The sequence below is a fragment of the Magallana gigas genome, chromosome 8 (genome assembly GCF_963853765.1).
Source record: "Magallana gigas chromosome 8, xbMagGiga1.1, whole genome shotgun sequence".
In the NCBI taxonomy this organism is placed as follows: domain Eukaryota; kingdom Metazoa; phylum Mollusca; class Bivalvia; order Ostreida; family Ostreidae; genus Magallana; species Magallana gigas.
Genome location: NC_088860.1, coordinates 29,324,129 through 29,344,380, shown reverse-complemented (window position 1 = coordinate 29,344,380; position 20,252 = coordinate 29,324,129). Strand labels below are relative to the sequence as shown.

Sequence of the window (20,252 nt, the reverse complement as noted above, 5' to 3'; positions counted from 1 at the left end):
CGGTTAATCATTTGATAAAACCTTTCTAAGATTCAATTAACCGTATTTACAAAATATTGCATATAAAATATGATAGTTTTGCATTGACAACATATACTTTTACCAAGCAGCCTTTCAACGATGCTTCAACGTTGATATTGGGTAAAGACGTCGTTAAACAATTGTTATCATGGTTTTAACGTAAATCTTTAACGTCGATTTCACAAAATTTAAATCAATGTTTTTACATCGTTGAGACAACGCAAATATATTTGCATACTCAGTATTCCGTCCAAATAAGACAAGAAAATGTAGTTAACATTTTTATATTAAAACCCATTCACTTACACAAGCAAAATTAATATCGTGAAACAGTAAGTTTTTGTGTTTAACTTCCATTCACATTTTCTTAAAAGAGATAATAATTTTGAGTTGTTCCATAATTTTGAAGCAACTTTGATGTGTTTGATGAAAATGTCAGTAAATATAAGTAAGAGTGATACATGTACTTTAAAAATAACTAACTCAACTTTGTAAAAGAGTACCTGTTTGTGCAGCCAAATCTTTCCATTTTGAGTCAACATCTAATCTCTGTAAAACTTTGACGACAGAAAATGGTAATTTTTGGAGAGGAGTAGACCAGTTTATTTCCACTTTTCCTTTTATTTGAAAAAAAAGTTCAAGTGAAAATTATTACATAGCAGATCCTTTATATAGGTTAATACAGGTCCAAACATCCATAGTGCATTCACTCTTACAGGGTTTTATAAAATATCTTGGAAGATAAAGAATAGAAGTTGACAGTGTACGAAAGTAACTATAGACCGATAAACAAAATCTACAGAAAATACGCCCTGTCTATAGTAATAGGAAGATTCATACATCAACTTGTCTATACTACCAACGCAGTCCATTAAACGTTTTACTTGACATATTGCGATAAGAAGCAGAACGTTATTGCCATGTGCTTTTAATGTGACTCTATACACCCAGAATTTATCATAGAATTACAATAGAAGGCCTCAAAACGTACACTTATCACAGAGTAAAAAATGATAGTGATGCTATAGGTATTTCTAAAGAAATACGTGGCGTATTTTTAGTGAATAACAATAATAAAATCTATTCATTCGCTTCATTTCTTTACTTAAAGATAGGACTTTCACACAAATTACGTTTTATAAGTCAATCGCAAAAAAAAGATACTAGAAATCAAACATATTTTTAAAAAAAAATATTTACCGGCACGGTAAAAAAAAAATACAGAAGATTTGAATTACCCCGCCTTAAATGGGTCACGTGACATCCATCTCGGCTTATCAACAAAAATAGTTCGGACCGGAAGTATTTGATATTATATAATAGCATCACCCTTTTGATAAAGCAAAGGTTTATCACACGGGTTGTATATAGTGTGGTATATATATATCCGAACTATTTTTGACACAGTCCCTCGCTTCAACGCTTCAGTGACCTATTTTCGAAGATTTCCTAGTACTTTTAACAAAACTATATTCACTACCAAAAATTGATAAATAATATGGATTTTGTCAAAGATTTAAATTACAAAAATGAAGGAAAACACATAACTGTGTAGCATATGCGTCGGGACTGGGGGTTGGGGTGCTATAAGGAGGGGGGAGCTATATAAGGCCCCCCTTTTATTGCAAAGTTATACATAACCATAACCAATGACCTTTTCTTTTGCTTGTCAAGATTTTGATAAGTTTAGCCTCCCCCCTCAACTTTCAATTTGCTTCCGACGCCACTGTGTAGTTTATGAAACTGCAAATCACGTAAGCTTTCAAGGAGTTCATTCTGACGACGCAATGAAAAAAAAACCGCTTTGGTTGTGTTTATATACAGGAACTTACCGAAACAATACTTCTTAAGAATGTTTTCCACCACCAGTAAGCATCCATATTCAATATTTTCAATTCCGAATTGTTAGGCTAGTATTTGTTTTATAAAACATCAACAACTGTTCCTCGATCGTTCGAGTAAATTCAAACTAACGAGCATTTGCAACTTTGTGTATGTAAACAAACTTATTAATTCAAGTCTTCTGATCAGTATTTCCATTTAATCAGGTGATTAAGCTCTAACAAACAATGTTTAGAGCTAAAACATTATTTCAAGCTTTATTTCAGTGAAACTTTACATTAAAACAGTATACAGTTGTTGACTGGGGTAGAGGGCAACAGTTGATCTGTCGGCTGGCTCGCAAACTGTTGCCCAAGGCCGAAGGCCAAGGTCACAATAACCGCATAACAAAACGTTGCATCATCGTTTTTTTAACCTTTGAAATATAATCAATTCGATGGTCATATAAGGGGCTGTCTCAAAAGCTTCATAATATAAATCAAATTGTATGAGATAAATAGAACATCTATAATTGTGTGATTTTATATTTGCTTTATCCAACTCGTTGAAATGGTTATATTCGCTCGGCAAGCCTCGCAAATATATACACCACTTCAACTCGTTGGATAAAACAAATATTAAATCACAAAATATAGATATCCTCTATATATCGTATAAAGCAAATAAAATATTGAATTCGTTCCTGAATTAAAATGTTTTTTCGTGTTTTTGTAGAATATTTTTTTAAAAAGTTAACTATTAACAAATTGACAGAAAATTGTTTGTCAAATAATGAATATTTCCTTCAGACACATAAATAAAGGATCTCTCATGATTTGCGATTGCCATGGTTCGGGGATAGAAAATACACAACTCGTTGGATAAAAATCATATATCATTCAGATCATGAGAGATCCTTTTTATGAAAAGTTTTACCACGTCTTTTGTTAAACCTCAATCTGTTTTATTAAAATTATAATTGTGAGCCGCACAACGCATTTACTACAAGACGTCAACAACTTTACGCACGAAAACAAAAAGTTCCTTAAAGATTAAAACACAGACATTTTTGAGCATATTTTTATCAATTCATGAAAAAAATAAAACAGCTATCAATGCTTCGCATTTATAGATGAAAAATTTTAAACTGAATTGTTGGTTTTTTTTTTCATTCTACGTCAATCATCCGCCTGAAGCTACGTTATGTTTAATTATGACGTCACGTGGCGTAAGAACACACAAAGTAATATCTAAAATTTATCTCATGAGTGATATCCACCGTATATTGAGATAAACATGTGTTAAAACACTTTATACCATTCAAAAATACATGTATTACTATTGCAAATTGTTTAGTCTTTCCCCAAAACATAATTTCAGGGGACTTTTCAATTTCTGAATTGAAGAAAATTGTTTTGGAATGATAAATACATATAAATTTCATTATAGGCCTATATAAAATATATGATATATGTATTCATAATTAATGGAAAACTAAATAAAGGGGAAAATTAATTTTTAATATTTATGTATCCCAAACTAAGAGAAATATATCTACATGAATGATATACATATATATTTGTATCTTTTTCACCAATGAATTTTAAATGTAAAGTTCCTATCGCGAATTTTTCGTGAAGTTGCGGTTAGCCCGGTAGCATGCCAATCGGCTTTCTACTAAAAATACTACCCAACTTTCATGAACGTATCATGTATTTGATTTGTATTGTAAACTGTAAATTGTAATGTAAAAGTTCTTAAAATCCATATGGTGAATTCAGGGGAAAGTTCGCTCAAGTTTACGCTGAATAAAAACTCCAATACGAAACAAAAGTTCAACAAGTTGTATTTAAGTTGGTAAATAAACGGTACATGGGATTCCAATGAAAACCGATTCTCGGAGTTCCGAGAGAACAACTTAATAACGTGCGGAGATTCCAGCACGGACAGTCCGATATAATTCTGTACACAAAATCGACACTAACGTGCGGAAATCCAGCACAGCTAGCCCGATATCACACACACTCCACTAACGTGCGGGGTTCCAGCACAGTTAGCCCAATAAAACACTACGCTAACGTGCGGGGTTCCAGCACACTTAGCCCAGCCGTTCTCTTCCCGATCTTAAAACATTCTCCCTTACAATTATTGTTTTTGACAGGCATTGCTTTTTATGACAAAGGGATAGTAATGGCATGCCAGAAAAGTAAACATTCACACATATAGCTGTTACGATAATTTCACACTTCTAATGTCCAACAATTATTTAACTTGCTTGGAGATTAAGTAAAGAAGATACATATGTATCAATGACTAGTTTCAAGAGGATTAACATTTTGTCACATGAAAGCATCTCCGTTTTTTTTTTGTTATTTCCTTTTTTTTTTATTTGTTACAAACTAAATTGCATAGTTAATTGGAGAGAAAAATCAAAGTTAAGTGCTCATAGCAGCTTGTAAATTTTAAATCGATAACCTGTTACATTAAAAGTTTAAAATCGAAGATTTCTAAACTTATCTATAACAATCTCAAATTAAATCTATTCAAATTGAACAAAATTTTCAAAAGAGCGGTTCCCATACAATTTGACCCTATTTAATTCAGCCAGTACCGGAAGTACAATTCAGTTTCAGAGTAATAATTGTGTTTGCAGCGTTGGGGTGGGGGCTGGGGTGTTACAACGCATTTTGAAAATTTACGCACTTTGAAATTTTTTTTCAAAGTGCGTTAATTTTTGGACCAAGTCAACGCACTTTGAAAAAAAAATATTTTTTTTCAAAGTGCGTTGATATCGTCGATACTAACGCACTTTGAAAAAAAAAATTGTTCAGGGTTTAGTCGAAATAATATTTAATTTTAGATACAATAAATAATTGTTTTAACCTTGTGTAGCTTAATGGGATATATTTTAGAAAGAATCCACTGCATTCTCAGCTAACTTGATTAACAGTTTCTAGATTAGAAGTTTTTCCTTTTCTCATTAGCTTACGCAGCTTGACAATTTACATAGAACAATTAGGGAGATTTGAATTATCCAAATATGACAATAACTGCATCGCTTAGCAACTGCATTTTCCTTTTTGTGTATGCAGCAAACTTTCTAATTATCTGGAACATTGTGCTGTGCCAGAAACGAAAATTATTTAATTTATTTATTTATAATGGAGATAATGTATAATATATTTCAACTGTCTGCAATTGCATGTGCTTATAGACAAACATGATTAAAAAAAGGATAAGTTAGTTATGGTTATCAAAAACAACATGATCTATTGGAGGATCAGTGTTTAAGTTTATGATAATTTAATGTTTGTCAATGTACATGGAGTTTTTTTTAATGAAGTGATTTATTTGATTAGAATTTGAAAAGAGGGTCTATGTTGAAACGCTTATAGATTCTTTAACATACCAAGAAATGATTACCAATAATATCACTGTACTTAATTTACAACGAAGCGTATTTCTTTTTTCGATTTTTACATTTACTCTAAGTTGCTGAATATCAAATTAAACATGTTTTGGAAGAAAAAAGAGGGGTGGGGGACCTTCCTGTAATCAATGAAATGAAGCACAGGTAATTGACCTGTATCTTTGGTTACCCCCCCCCCCCCTTCCACTCCCACCCCTATCCCCGATTTTAAAGAAGGTTAATTAGATTCATTAGCGTTAACAAATCATCATACTATCAACAAATTAGGAATTTAATTACAAAATATGTGATTTATACATATTTTTTCAAAGTGCGTTAAGTGTCTCGATACTAAAAAATGTTGATGTACCTTTATGACGCACTTTGAAAAAAATTTTCAAAGTGGGTTAACTTGGTCCAAAATTTAACGCACTTTGAAAAATTTTTTCAAAGTGCGTTGATTTTGTCTAAAATTTAACGCACTTTGAAAAAAGTTTTTCAAAGTGCGTAATTTTTTCAAAGTGCGTTGCCACACTGGGTCCAATATTTTTTTTTAGTAAATGCTTTATAGATTAACTTTTCATGGGGACTTGGTCTGGAACCCCACCCCAACAAGGAATTGGAATAAATTCTGTGCCCCAAAATATAATTGCTAGCCCGACACTCTTACTCAAATCAAATTGTTTTCCTTTAAGTTGTATAAACAAACTTTAAGTAAAGAATATCGAGTTCTTAATCATAAGTGATCGTAATTGGACGAATTGACGTAAAAATAACAGCAATTTCGGGATAAGAATTGTACAATATAATGGAATAATTTTTTTTTTTTTACAATTTTCAAGTACAAATGTAGATCTATACATTATTTAAAGTCGCGTAGAGCAAATTCCAGTCCAAGGCGGTGCAGAACTCTCTTTTTGGATACATTTTGAAATTCAATTTCAAACGCCTTGAGGTCATTAAAAGCAAGAATGTTTTTCAAGCCGTTGAAAAATGACCCAGCGTGTACATTTCACGACGTTTTGTCTCAACTTTCAACGCTAAAAAAGCACCTGGGATCAAAATTCAACGTTGAAAATAAGCCCCGGATCAAGTTTCAACCCGAGTCATTTTCCTTATTTACATCAGACTGAATTCAAGCTGAAATCTAACGTCTGCTTATAGGAAGTCAAAAGCTGGTTCGTAAATATAAAGAAGGTAGCTTTATCAAGTAATACTGTAACGTGCAAGGGATTCACTGCCTGTGTTCCCCCTTGGGCCCATATCCAAGATAGAATCAGATAGCTCTGATTACTGCCAATATCTATGATATAAATTTATATATATGATATAAATTTATATTTATAATATACAGTGCGGACTTCAATTACCGCGCCTGCACACATATAGGGACTCACCGTTACGCAGGCAGGGATGACCGCACACCTACGCAACTCGGCAGGTACCAACGTAAACGCAAGCAGGGATGACCACACACTTTTTCCTAAATTCATTACCTATCCGTTTCACTATTCTTGTCTTATCTTATGAAGTTCTACAGTTATGTCATTAAGACAGGTATATCGATGTCTTAGGAACGAACTTAACATGCGACCGTATATGTTATATTGAAATTATTTATACATACATTAAAATATCATTAAGAACTTTTTCTCTCAACTTGTTTTTATAAACTAAAAACGTAAGAAATTATATAAGGAATAAGGAATCATTCTTTGAGTATTATGAGGTGATAATTTTGGTCAGGGCGTGATCAAATCCAATAAAGCCCGAAGGGCTTTATGATAGATTTGATCACGCCCCGACCGAAATTATCACCTCATAATATTCAAAGAATGATTCCTTATTACTTATATTTATATAATTTTAGGCCATCGTACGATTAAATCTTTAAATATAAATAAGCAAACCCCGCCGGCGCCTCAATTTTGCGTCATTTGTATTATGGGTTATATAGAACAAAATCGATACGTAGTGTTATCACAGACAGAGACACTGGATAATGTAAATATATCAAAATATACAAATATTTCTTTAGTTAATTTCTTTCGTGTAGACTTTTAGCTTTTAGGTTTTTTTAGATTATCTAGTCGCACGTGTAAATGGATAGCGGGTATACTATATAGTTAAAGCGTAGTGCACTGATGATATCATAATTAGATTATTCATGTTCGAGAATCACTGATCTCTACAGTAGTCTGATAAAAACAGGAATAAATACTGAATAATACTCAATTACAGAATGACGATTTACAGTCTTTTCATACAATAAGATTCTAACATATTTCGTACCAAAAAATCGGGTAACCGTTTAATCGTTGCTATCCCATTAGTTCAACACAGACTAAAATTCTAAAGTATTAAAGTACAAAAAGAAACATTGCGTACTCGTTTTATATGGAGGCATCTTCTCATTCTGTGGTGCTCCTTTATGAACTTCGGCGATTAACTCTAATTTTTCAGATTTCGTGTTAATTCCACGAAAAATGTCTTCTTGCGTTTGTAGTAACTCTGCCATATCCACTTGACCAACAGCAGGATGACATAAAGCTGACATTAACTGCTCCCACCAATTATCTTTTCTGGGCAAGTCGTCTAATAATAAAACGGTCGCTGCTTGTTGACCCTCTTGTGCCAACCGACATCTTATCTTTTGCTACAAATAAAAACCAATTAATATCATTAGTTTTAAAATGTAAAAAAAATCATCAAAATAGCTGCTGTATTTAAATATTAGTTTAGTTATTTTAACAACGATTATAATCAAACGTATGGAATAGCCTAGTTTTCATTGAAATAAAAAAACTATTTCGTTTTTAGGCGGGACTGTCTATTGCAATTGCTTTCATGATCTTCTACGTCACAGGTCAAATTCCTCCTCTTTTAATGGTAACTCTATTGGATGTTATTAAAACTAAGGGTATACAACTATCTACCCCTTCCCTTTAACCGTTCGACCCCCGTTTGAACAATAATATAACTTTCCTGGTATATGTATAAATTTGTACTTTATCCGTTTATTAATATCCATTAAAATGCCTAATAAAATTTTAAAAGTGGAGATGTCACGGCGTCCTGACGACGGCGACCAAGGCGTTCTTACGGAGCTCCCACGGCGTGTAACTGCGTTTCCACGGAGTTCTACTTGGCGATAAACTGCGCTCTCGCTGAGTCTCCGCCGAGCGCTCATGACGTGCTAGGAGTTTTTACCGCGCGTCCACGGTAAATGATGTTTTAACAATATTCAACCCTCAAAACTTTGTTAAATGACCCTAATAAGGAGATAAGGGGTCGACCTCTAATACGTTCTCTTCAAGATACATAAAGAACGGGAAAAAACTCACTTGCTCAACAAAATGGTTATTAAGAAAAATAGGGACTGGTCTCTCAAATAAGGGAAAAAGAAGCTCTTTAGTCTTTCTTTGATAGAACTTAACTTAGAATTATTTTGTGATATGTTATAAAAGCAAAAATGTTTATCATACAGTTATTATACTAAAAATTATACAAATTTTCTTATTTGTTACGTAATTAGGAGTCTTAAGGGGCCAGAGGTAAAAAATTATTATTATTACTTGTATCTCAAAAAGTACAAATATAAGGAATATAGGAAAGAAGATGCCTAATATGACGTTTTAAACAATATTCAACCTTCAAAATTTTGCTAAATGGCCCTGACAAGGAGAAATGGGGTCAGTTCTTAAAACGTTCTTTTTCAAATATATTATAAACGGTATCAATTTCTAAACACTCAATGAACAAAATGTGTTTAGAATTAAAAGTCCTTTCATTGGATATCAAGAAAAATGGACTGGCTCCTCAAATTAGGGATCATGAGGGGTGTCTGTTTAGGCTGAATCGACTCAAGCTGGCATCTTCATTAAACATATTGCATTAATTGTAAAAATAAACTATAACGCATACCGAATTACCAATAGAATGATTTGTATTTTAGTATGTTGTTAATGTATCAGATTATGCTCATTTTGCGCAGATAAACAGTCAGCTGTCTGATTAATCGAAGTATATGTTTGATTCGATACGTAAAAACATCCAAAATACAGGCGATTGTTCCCCGAGTTAAAAAGCAAAATGAAAATGAAACGATATCAAAACAAGCTAAAACCACCGTAACAAGAGAAAATGACTACGCATTGAAATAGTGAACCTCAATTTACTTTGCAAAATCGGCACCAATATATCTTGCAAGTTTCAAAGATTATTTTCACAGGTTAACTCTTGCAAAACAAACTAATTTATCTTTGCCAGATTGACCCTTTTACCATGTATCCAAAATGGCTGCTCCGAACAAAGGGCCTCGTTTTCGAGATATGGAATAAAGACCTTAAACTTATAAACTGATTGAATCCCCTTTATTATTATTTTCGTAAAAAGCTAAAATTGGGAACAGAATAAGCCCTTAATTTTTGCAATTTATATTTACCTTTTTATAAGGATGATTTCTGCTAAATTACATTGAAATTGACAAAGTAGTCCTTGAGAAGAAGATTTGTAAAAATGCACACACACACACTTTTTTTTTTTTTTTTTTTTACAATTTCGAGTTTTTTCCCTTTGAATAAAAACTTTGCTTTTATTTCTACAATTTATGTTTGCCTTCCCATAAGGATGCTTTGTGCCAACTTTGTTTGAAATTGGCCAAGTGGTTTAAAAGAAGACGTTGAAAATGTAAAAAATTTACAGACGGACGGGCAGACGGACGGACGGACGGACGGGCGACGGACAAATTGTGGTCAGAAAATCTCACTTGAGCTTTCAGCTCAGGCAAGCTAAAAGATATGCTTCGGTGTTCTAAACACTACTCAACCACCAGAATTTCGTTATATGGTCCCGATAATAATAAAGGGGTTCGGTCCCCAGAACATTATCAGAAAATCCTGCTAAAAAGACATTTGTTATGGGTAAAATGGGAGCAAGACAACACAAATGGCACACACCAGGATTATACGCTTTTGAAGGACATATTAACAGCAGCTATAAATTTTTGATCATGATGAACTTTTATTCACATTATTGACATACATCCTTAAATGTTTATGTGTTTTAGCTAATTCATGGGTTTAAGAAATTTTTATGACAAATGTAATTTGTAATTTAATTACATGTAATAACGTCTGAAAAAAAATTGTTATATTATAAATTACATCTGCAAAAAAATTGTTATTTAATAAATTGCACCTGCAAAGTAATTGTAACGGTAATTAAATTGAAGGATTGAAGCAAGTAATAGTAATTTAATTAATTACTTTCTATTGTAGTTGACCCCCATCTCTGACGTTAAATTTAATTCATAAACCTCTTAAGTTAACATTGCTCAATTAAGTCTATATTTATCCTCACATCGTCTGACGAAGTACCACATGTATATTTTAGACGAAGTCTGAGACCAATATGTTTCTAAACAAAATCTTAACCTATAAAACAAAACTGATTTCAATAATAATGAGAAAACTCATTCAAGGATGAGCAAATCGAAACTTATACAGTTGTAATTTTTGCTTGCGTGTGGGTGTAATTACCTATTTTATGTTTAATTTTTCCCATTCTCCTTTTTTTAACCTTAGTATTGTAACAAAACTGTATAAAAGCTACATGTTATTGTTATTGTCGCAGTTGATATCTAAAAGTTTTATATTTTGCGTATTTACTTTTGGCGCGCATTGCAAATCGAGTGTGTATTAGAGGTGAATGAATGAATGTATGAATGGGTTCTGGTTTGTCACGTGAGGATTTTGTTTACGGGTGTGTGTTGACAACGTGTTTATTGTTTACTACTATATTAAGCTGGTCAATTGATTTACGACTTAATTCATGAATATGCATGATTTTATTATTCACTATAAATAGCAAAAATCGAGCCAAAACCTCAATCCAACGACTTTTACCTCGTACACATGCGTCATACTCGGGCATGGGTAAGTGAATGATGCATACCGATTTCTACATTAAAACTGCCGATGATTGAAAGGGGTGTATTATAACAAACAAAGATTGCCGAAAAGGGGTGTATTATAAATTTTTACAAGAAAAAATATTGACGCAAGCGTCAAATGGGCCACAAAAAAATAATTGTTGTTTGAATCATCATGGCTGTAAAACACACCACACAAAGAAGAAAATAACGAGTTGGTTGCACTAATTTTGATGGTAAATTTTAATATATTTTCAGCAACACGTTTTGAAGTTTAACATTTTAGTATAATCATTTAGAATCATTTAGAATCGAGTTCGTTACTGTAAGTATTTTTATAACGGTAATTGTATGAGCATTGCCATATTATGAAGAAATGGGGAACACATTGATTTGTGCATTATTCAAATACAAAGTTAAACTCGTCTTTATTCTCTTGGAGATTCTGTATTTCAAACCATTTTTATATCTTGTTGCAAAACTTAATTAATGCATTAGTTTCTATGATTCAAGGGACCACATATTAAAAAAGAAATGGATTATTTTAAAGGTCATGCTCATCCGGTAAAAACTGTACAATTTTAAAGGTAAAAAAAGCAGGATAGTTTTTCAGTGCAGTCATAAATATATCTCAGAAGTCTCTAAAAAAGTTTTTAATGCCTTCTGACTTTATTAGTTTGAATGAAATTATAGCCACCTATCGATCTCTTAAAACATAGTTACATAAATCATTATCACAAATTCTTGTTAACATCATCAAAGTAAAAGTAAATTCATTTTCAAGATATACTGTATATTACAATATTGGGCGATTAAATCATTTCTTTAAATTCATTTTAAGGAAGAGCATTTGTTACAAATAAGTTTCGCTGTATGTCAAATGTAGAATTTAATTGTTTTATTTCTTTTAAATAAAGGGATCTCAAAATTACTTTCTTATGATAAATTATACAAAAAGTGTTCGAGACGGATACGTACTTGTGATTGCCTTGATAGGCATGAAAGGTGGGGCAATAATTCATCAGGTGACAAACGGTCAACAAGTTTCACCAAGTTTTCCTGTATTACACGTCTGCGATAGTCATCTTCAATTGACATTCTGGTCTATTTTTTGATCGATTGGAATGGCATTATTAGTCGTACGGAAATGTACAAGTAGTTTCTAAAATAAAGAAAAAAGATCATAAGTCCTTTTGCTTTTTATTGTTTTTTAAAAGGATGACTGCGCTTAACGCTGTATTTGGGCCATTTTTATACCCCCGCTCCGAAGGAGAGGGGGTATACTGTTTTACCCTTGTGCGTCTGTCTGTCTGTCCGTCCGTCTGTCCGTCTGTCTGTCCGTCCGTAACAAAACTTTTTGTCGCATTTATCTCAACAACTATTTATCGCAGATGCTTGAAATTTTAACACAGTGTTTGTTAAGGCATGCCATATCGTGGGATATATTTTTGTACCAATCGGACGTCAACTTCCTGTTAAATGACGACTTTGCTTATTTTTTAACCAAAATTTTCAAACAAATTTTCGTCAAAGATTTCTCAGCAACTATTTATCGCAGATGCTTGAAATTTTTACACAGTATTTGTATAGGCATGCCATATCGTGGGATATATTTTTGTACCAATCAGACGTCAACTTCCTGTGAAATGACGACTTTGTTTATTTTTAGCAAAAATTTTCAAACAAATTTCCGTCAAAGAATTCTCAGCAACTGTTTATCGCAAATGCTTGAAATTTTTACATAGTATTTGTATAGGCATGCTATATCGTGGGATGTATTTTTGTACCAATCAGACGTCAACTTCCTGTTAAATGACGACTTTGTTTATTTTTTGCCAAAATTTTCAAACAAATTTTCGTCAAAGAATTCTCAGCAACTATTTATCGCAGATGCTTGAAATTTTAACACACTATTTGCTTAGGCATGCCATATTGTGGGATATATTTTTGTATCAATCGGACGTCAACTTCCTGTTAAATGACGACTTTGCTTATTTTTTAACCAAAATTTTCAAACAAATTTTCGTCAAAGATTTCTCAGCAACTATTTATCGCAGATGCTTGAAATTTTCACACAATATTTATATAGGCATGCCATATCGTGGGATATATTTCTGTACCAATCAGGTGTCAACTTCCTGTTAAATGACGACTTTGTTTATTTTTAGCAAAAATTTTCGAACAAATTTCCGTCAAAGAATTCTCAGGAACTGTTTATCGCAAATGCTTGAAATTTTTACACAGTATTTGTTTGGGCATGCCATATTGTGGGATATATTTTTGTATCAATCGGACGTCAACTTCCTGTTAAATGACGACTTTGTTTATTTTTTGCCAAAATTTTTAAACAAATTTTTGTCAAAGATTTCTCAGTAACTGTTTATCGCAGATGATTGAAATTTTTACACAGTATTTGTATAGGCATGCCATATTGTGGGATGTATTTCTGTACCAATCAGACTTCAACTTCCTGTTAAATGACGACTTTGTTTATTTTTAGCAAAAGTTTTCAAACAATTTTCCTCAAAGATTTCTCAGCAGCTATTTATCGCAGATGCTTGAAATTTTAACACAGTATTTGTTTAGGCATGCCATATTGTGGGATATATTTCTGTACCAATCGGATGCCAGCTTTCTGTTAGATGTCGACTTTGCTTATTTTGCATATTCACATCAGAGCGGGGGTATCACTAGTGAGCATTGGCTCACAGATACTTGTTCAGTGACCATTGATACGTTTATTTTTCGCTCAATTTTACTTCGTCATTTTTATAGGGTTTTGTCAATTTCAAATAGAAATTTATTGTCATAATGGTTTTTAACTGCATTGCAATAAAATAACTCGTCGTTTCTTACTCTTACTGCTCTGTTTGTCCTTGGTTAAAGATAATATTCATAAAAAATTAATATGCATAAAGGGTGGAACTAACATTGTGATGAGTGGTCTAAAATCAAAATTGCTATACTGTAATTGAACATCTCTCTCTCTCTCTCTCTCTCTCTCTCTCTCTCTCTCTCTCTCTCTCTCCATGTTGCCATTCTTTTAAGTGTTTAAAACAAAATATAAACCATTTAAAGGTATATGTGGCGTATTTTTTCATGCTAAGAAATATTTGATTGATTTATTTATTTAAATAAGTTATATGAAGATATATCTTCACAATAAATTACGCAGTTTATATCATTCGGGTTTAAAAGATATAGAAATAAATAAATAATTTTTATAAATATTATGAAGTGGATAGTAAATCCAGCATTTGAATAAACCCCGCCTTAAATCGGTCACGTGATACCACGCTCAGTCACAACAACAATGGCGACGACAAGAAAGATAGATATACCGTTAAGTTTGAATTTGGCAAAAAACCAAAATAGAGACAGACTGACATGGAAAGGAGCAAAGGGAAGATTGTCATCGGAGACCATGTAGAATGATGGAATAGGAATTAAAGCCGAATGAAACTTAAGTTTATCATGAAGTTGTAGGGGTTTTGCTAGGCAGGTTCGTACGTACTCCATATGTTCCACGTCTTTCTTTATAAGTTATAAACAACAAGAAGAGGAATTTTTAATAAAGAATAAATATAAACACTCTCAGTACTTGCATTCCTCAGGGAGAGGGGGTATTCATTCATTTTACCCTGTCGTTGATGATAAAATCGTGTTTCATCTTTATTACACATAATTTGCAATTTATATCGTTCTACATTAAGGTATCATCTGATATAAGAATTATCTAATTTAAGACATGAAAAACGTGATTTTAATTTGTAAACAAAGTGTTCTTCCATCGGGTTTTTAATGCTAGGTTTTCCCGCACTCATGCGCAGGTGGCGTTACAAATGGCGGATCACATTAATATTCATCAGACATTTAGCAAAGTTTAAAGACAAATAACCAAAGAAAGAACATGTTTTTCCTAGAGTTTGTGAAATGTCTAATTATAAGCAGCACGATGTATACTTTTACTCCAACTCATGTCAAAAATTTTACTCCAAATACGCCACATATACCTTTAATATCAGCCGGTATACAGCTGGTGTTGGTAGTCATTAATGACCAGTGGCTGATGTCAACAATTTACGTGTTCGAATCATTAACAAGTAGATAAGTCAGTAACGATATATATAAATAATAACAAGAGATGTTTGTGAAACACTTATGCCCCCCCCCCCCTCCCTTGGAACATCCAGAAAGAAAATGAACGTACACTGCAACTATTTGGAATATTTCTAAGTACAAGGGGCATAACTCTGTCGAAAATTGCTCTATCATACCCAAAATTAAACTTGACCTAGATATTATTTAGATAAACCTGTATATTAAATTTCATATCAATATGTGCACCCTCTGCATAGAAAATGACTGGAATTTTTCTACGTCCAAGAGCCATAACTCTGTCGAAAATTGCTCCATCGTACCCAGTATCGCACTTGACCTAGATATTATCATGATAAACCTGTATACCAAGTTTCATTTCAATATGTTCATCGTCTGCGAAGAAAATAAGCGGAAACTGCAAATAACTGGAATTTTTCTATGTCCAAGGGCCATAACTCTGTCGAAAATTGTTCTATCATACCCAGAATTAAACTTGACCTAGATATTTTTTAAATAAACCTGTATACCAAATTTCATATCAATATGTTCATCCTCTGCACAGAAAATAAGCGGAAACTGCAAATAACTGGAATTTTTCTACGTCCAAGGGCCATAACTCTGTCGAAAATTGCTCGATCGTACCCAATATCGAACTTGTCCTAGATATTATATGGTAAACCTGTATACCAAATTTCATTTCAATTTGTTCATCCTCTGCAAAGAAAATGAACGGAAACTGTTGGTTGACCAACCGACCGTCCGACCGACTGACAGCAGCAAAGCAACATGCCCTCCCTTCTTTGTAGGGGGGGGGGGCATAAAAATAATATCGCCAAACAAAATGCGTGCTACCTTACATGTCACGTGATGGACGGTTAGTATTCACGTGGTGAATTAAAATATTTAGCAGGTTAAAGTATACCGTTTACAACAGAACACGTGAGCCCAAGAAAAACAGTTTTCCTCTGTTAAACCATAAGCGCATGTCCGAAAATGATTTTATTAAGAAAGTCAATAGAGCCATTTTCAATTTTATTTGGAACAAACATGACAGAATTAAACGAAATACGTTAATAGGAAAAATAGAAGAAGGCGGGATCGGTGAAATAGACATAGAACTCAAGTTAAAAGCACTGAAAGCATCTTGGGTTAATAGATTATCAGAGTCATGTTTAATTAATGAGGTCATTAATGCTTATTTGAAAAGGGTCAACCTTAATTTGAACTACATATTATCAACGACTGAGAGAAATATAGAAGATTTTACAGTTATTAATCATATTCCTAAATTTTATCAAGAAATATTTTGTTGTTTTAATGGTTGTAAAAAACAAAATAACATTCTTAACATGTCAAACGTAACATTTGTACAACAACCCCTATGGAACAACGAACTATTTAAGTATAAAGGCAAAACGTTGTGTTTTTTAAGATGGATAAAAAAAGGTATATTATATGTAAAAGATCTTTTTAAGAAAGATGGCAAAATGCAAACACTATCTGACATTTTGTTGAAAAAATGTAATTGGCTATGTGAATATAATATTTTACGAAACGTAATAAGACAACAATGTGTGAATTTTGATATGACATGTAGTCAATACACAACAAGTAATGTTGAGAAAAGTTATACATTTCATTTAGGATGGCATACAATAACAGACAAAAAAATGTAAATTCTTTTATGAAAATTTGTTGACTACTAAGTTCCAAAAACCCATTTATAAATCTTATTATAAGAACATGTTTAACGTTCAAAAAGAAAACTGGAAAATAATATACATTAATAAAATTAAAAGCATATATGATAAGAACATATGTGAATTTAATTACAAATTATTGAATAATATATTAAGTTGCAATTTATTTTTACATCAATGTAAGTTAAGACCAAGCAGATGTTGTGATTATTGTCAAGACACAACAGAGAACGTTGAACATCTTATTTTTGAATGTGACAATGTCAACGAAATATGGTCAAAACTGTGTACGACTTTGCATTTAGATATTATGTGGAAACATGTAATCATAGGCTTCTATTATGAAAATAACCTCAAGGTACAATTTTTGAATAATATATCTTATGTTGCTTATAGAATTTACAAATTTAAGATGTTATGTAGATTTGAAGAAAAAAATGAAACCTCTCAAAGTCTAAACGAATATGTAAAGAATTACTTAATTAGAGATATGAGTTACATTAACAATGTACTTAAAATCATCGAAATGTTCATCAAATCTTAAAACATTAATAAATATATTGTGATTACTATTGTATACCCTAGACACTTAGGGTCTGCCTATGTGTATATGTGCTACACCCGGGGACCATGTGATGGACTGTATGTAGATGTGTTTGTCCTCCGGGTTAGCCAGGGTATTAAATGTACATTTACTTAATATATTTCTACCTTTTACTAAGATAGCTTACTATGTACCAGTTTTTTTCATATTTTTGTACACAATTTTTGTGTGTGTGTGCACATGTATATTAGATGCAAATACTGTGGGTCATAGTTATGCATATCTATAGATTATCGACGTACATGTATCTCTAAATACATATTACATACACAATTATATACCAAAATTAAAAACATTATTTCTATGTATAAATATTTATATATATAAACACGTATTAGTATACATGTTTTAGACAAATAGTTAGATACTTTTAAATGTCTTCTCAATGAAAACTTGAACATTATTTGTAGCATTAATATGAAAAATTAAGGAATTATACAAGATGTCTGTACACTAATAATTGAAATTTTTGAAGTTTTTGTATATTTGTTTACTCTTGTGAATAATGTTGATAATAAAAAAAAATAAAAAAAAATAAGCGCATGTTTGTCTGTTGACCTCCTTTTAACATAAGGTTATGAATATAATTTGAAGTAACTTGAAGTATACACATTATATACAATGAATACACACAATGAGGTAGCTCCCCTAAAAATTCAACGTTTATGGACAATTCGATTTTGAGGAGACGATTTTAAAAGATTATTCGCTATCTACTGTAGCGAGGCACGCATTTTTGTTGATAGAGTTATCTCCCCTAGTTGTATTGATTTACATAATTAAAATGCTTGTTATTTATCTCGAATCATTAGTTTATTATTTGATCTTCTTTACAATAATAATCATTGTATATAAACAGTTAGATTTAGAGTTAACAGAGGTTTCTGTATAATACAGGCAGTATTATTTATTTAAAATATGGCATGGGTGAAACTACGCACTCATTTATTGTTTAGAGCGGTTTATTAATATAAGGCTCTTCCGAGCGTATTATATGGAGACCAACTACGTCATCTCCGCTAGGCAAGGGTTTTCGGTCCACTTTGCTCCCCATAAACCCATGGCGGATTTCATTACGAAAACTCGGTGACAAGCTCCGTTTTGGCTGCAGCTGCGAGTAGCTGATCCAAAAGCGGTGCTTGTAAATATAAACTTTTTGTACAAAAAACACATGTGTAATCTTTGGTAAAACATTCGGTGCTTTTAACAGTTCTCGAGTTCAGTGCCTCCCCAACGATGGTCTAACCAGGTCGCTTTAAAAACCGATATATTTTACTGGGATTGAACATAGTTCTACAAACTTGTCAAGGCTCGCGTGATAGCATGGGAAGTAAACATGGCGAATGTAGGAGTTGCCTATCCCGTTAGTATATACGTTCCTGTTTATGGTTATTGCTTTTAAAGGTTCAATGAGCTCTGTTTTATTTAAGGTGTAATATCCCTCTGCTATTAATTTTGCCATTAATATTTTTAAAAAATTCATATTGATTTTCATCAAAGTCAATATCAATCGATTCATATGAAACAAAAATGAAGTGATGAAGCGCTGCTAGATTTTTCAAAAATTGATAATGTGTCTAATCATAATATGAAGAAAACTAGACATAGTGATTAGAAAAAGCAAAATTTTACCATCGCAGCATAAAATTAAAAATCCAAAATGTATATGAAAATAATATATAGTTATATACATTTTCATATCATATTACAAAACATATTAAAGCGCTGCATTTTAGTTCAGAATAGCACTTTGTTGTATAGGTTTGCAACAAAAATTGCTTCAATCTGCAAGAGTTATCTTTCTTTATCATAGACTTTTAAAGGTTTTACATACATGTTTTACATACACTGCATGATAAATTGCCACAGTTTCTAGATTTTCAGAAAAAGGTTTTCTGTTTTCAAATTTGAATAAGATAATAGTAAATGGATCCATATATTAAGAAATCCTAAAAATTTAAACCATAGCATAAATTTTGTTGTAACACAACAATAGGATGAAGCGAATAATCTTCCAGTAATTGGTATAATATTAATATAGGGATTTATTGTCTTGAATCAAATGAGATATTGGGTTTTTAATTTTGTTTTCCCATATCTGCTCCCTCAGAATAGAAAAGCCTTATTAAATTTTAAACATTTGAAATGTTATAAGTTTTAAACGATCATAACTAAGTATAGAGTTTGTAATTGTCTTAGTCACATTTTTCCCAATTATAATTCATTCAGCTCCGTGAACGAGCTATAGATAGAGAAATAAAAACATTCCATCCAGATATTCTCTGGCCTAAAACATCAAACATCAACTGTACATGTCCTGAACAAGTACATAAAATTTTGTTATATTTAAAAAAAAGAATTAATCCACCGGGATTGGTAGGGGGAGGAATAGTCATGTAGATACATTGCCTCATAAATACTTTATCATTATGATAACATTTCTTGTAATATTTTGTAAAAGTTTTCTTTACTTTTTTGCCCCCTGCTTCATAAAGCCCTGGGGTTCATTTCGTTCTGGTCAATTTTTTTTTACATATTTAAATTTAAATAAGTGTATCGCCTTCCAACATAAATTAGGACCCAGCACCACCTCCCTTGTAGTTACACAGGTCGGGTACACTACCTTATATGGATAGCCATATTTAACACGTGACAGTATTTTCG

The 20,252-nt window shown here is 32.2% G+C and overlaps 1 protein-coding gene across 2 annotated transcripts in view; it reads right to left on the bottom strand.

Moving 5' to 3' along the window:
- The window catches only part of LOC105337492 (uncharacterized), a 29,788-nt gene that overhangs the window by 2,209 nt on the left and 7,327 nt on the right, over positions 1–20,252 (bottom strand). For both annotated transcript variants that reach the window (XM_011442220.4, XM_011442217.4), the window contains exons 2-4: positions 12,162–12,345; positions 7,640–7,907; positions 525–638 (exon numbers count right to left, since the gene is read on the bottom strand). In XM_011442220.4, coding sequence (XP_011440522.3) covers positions 525–638; positions 7,640–7,907; positions 12,162–12,281 — 502 coding nt within the window. In that variant the 5' untranslated portion in view covers positions 12,282–12,345. The remainder of the gene's footprint in view (positions 1–524; positions 639–7,639; positions 7,908–12,161; positions 12,346–20,252) is intronic.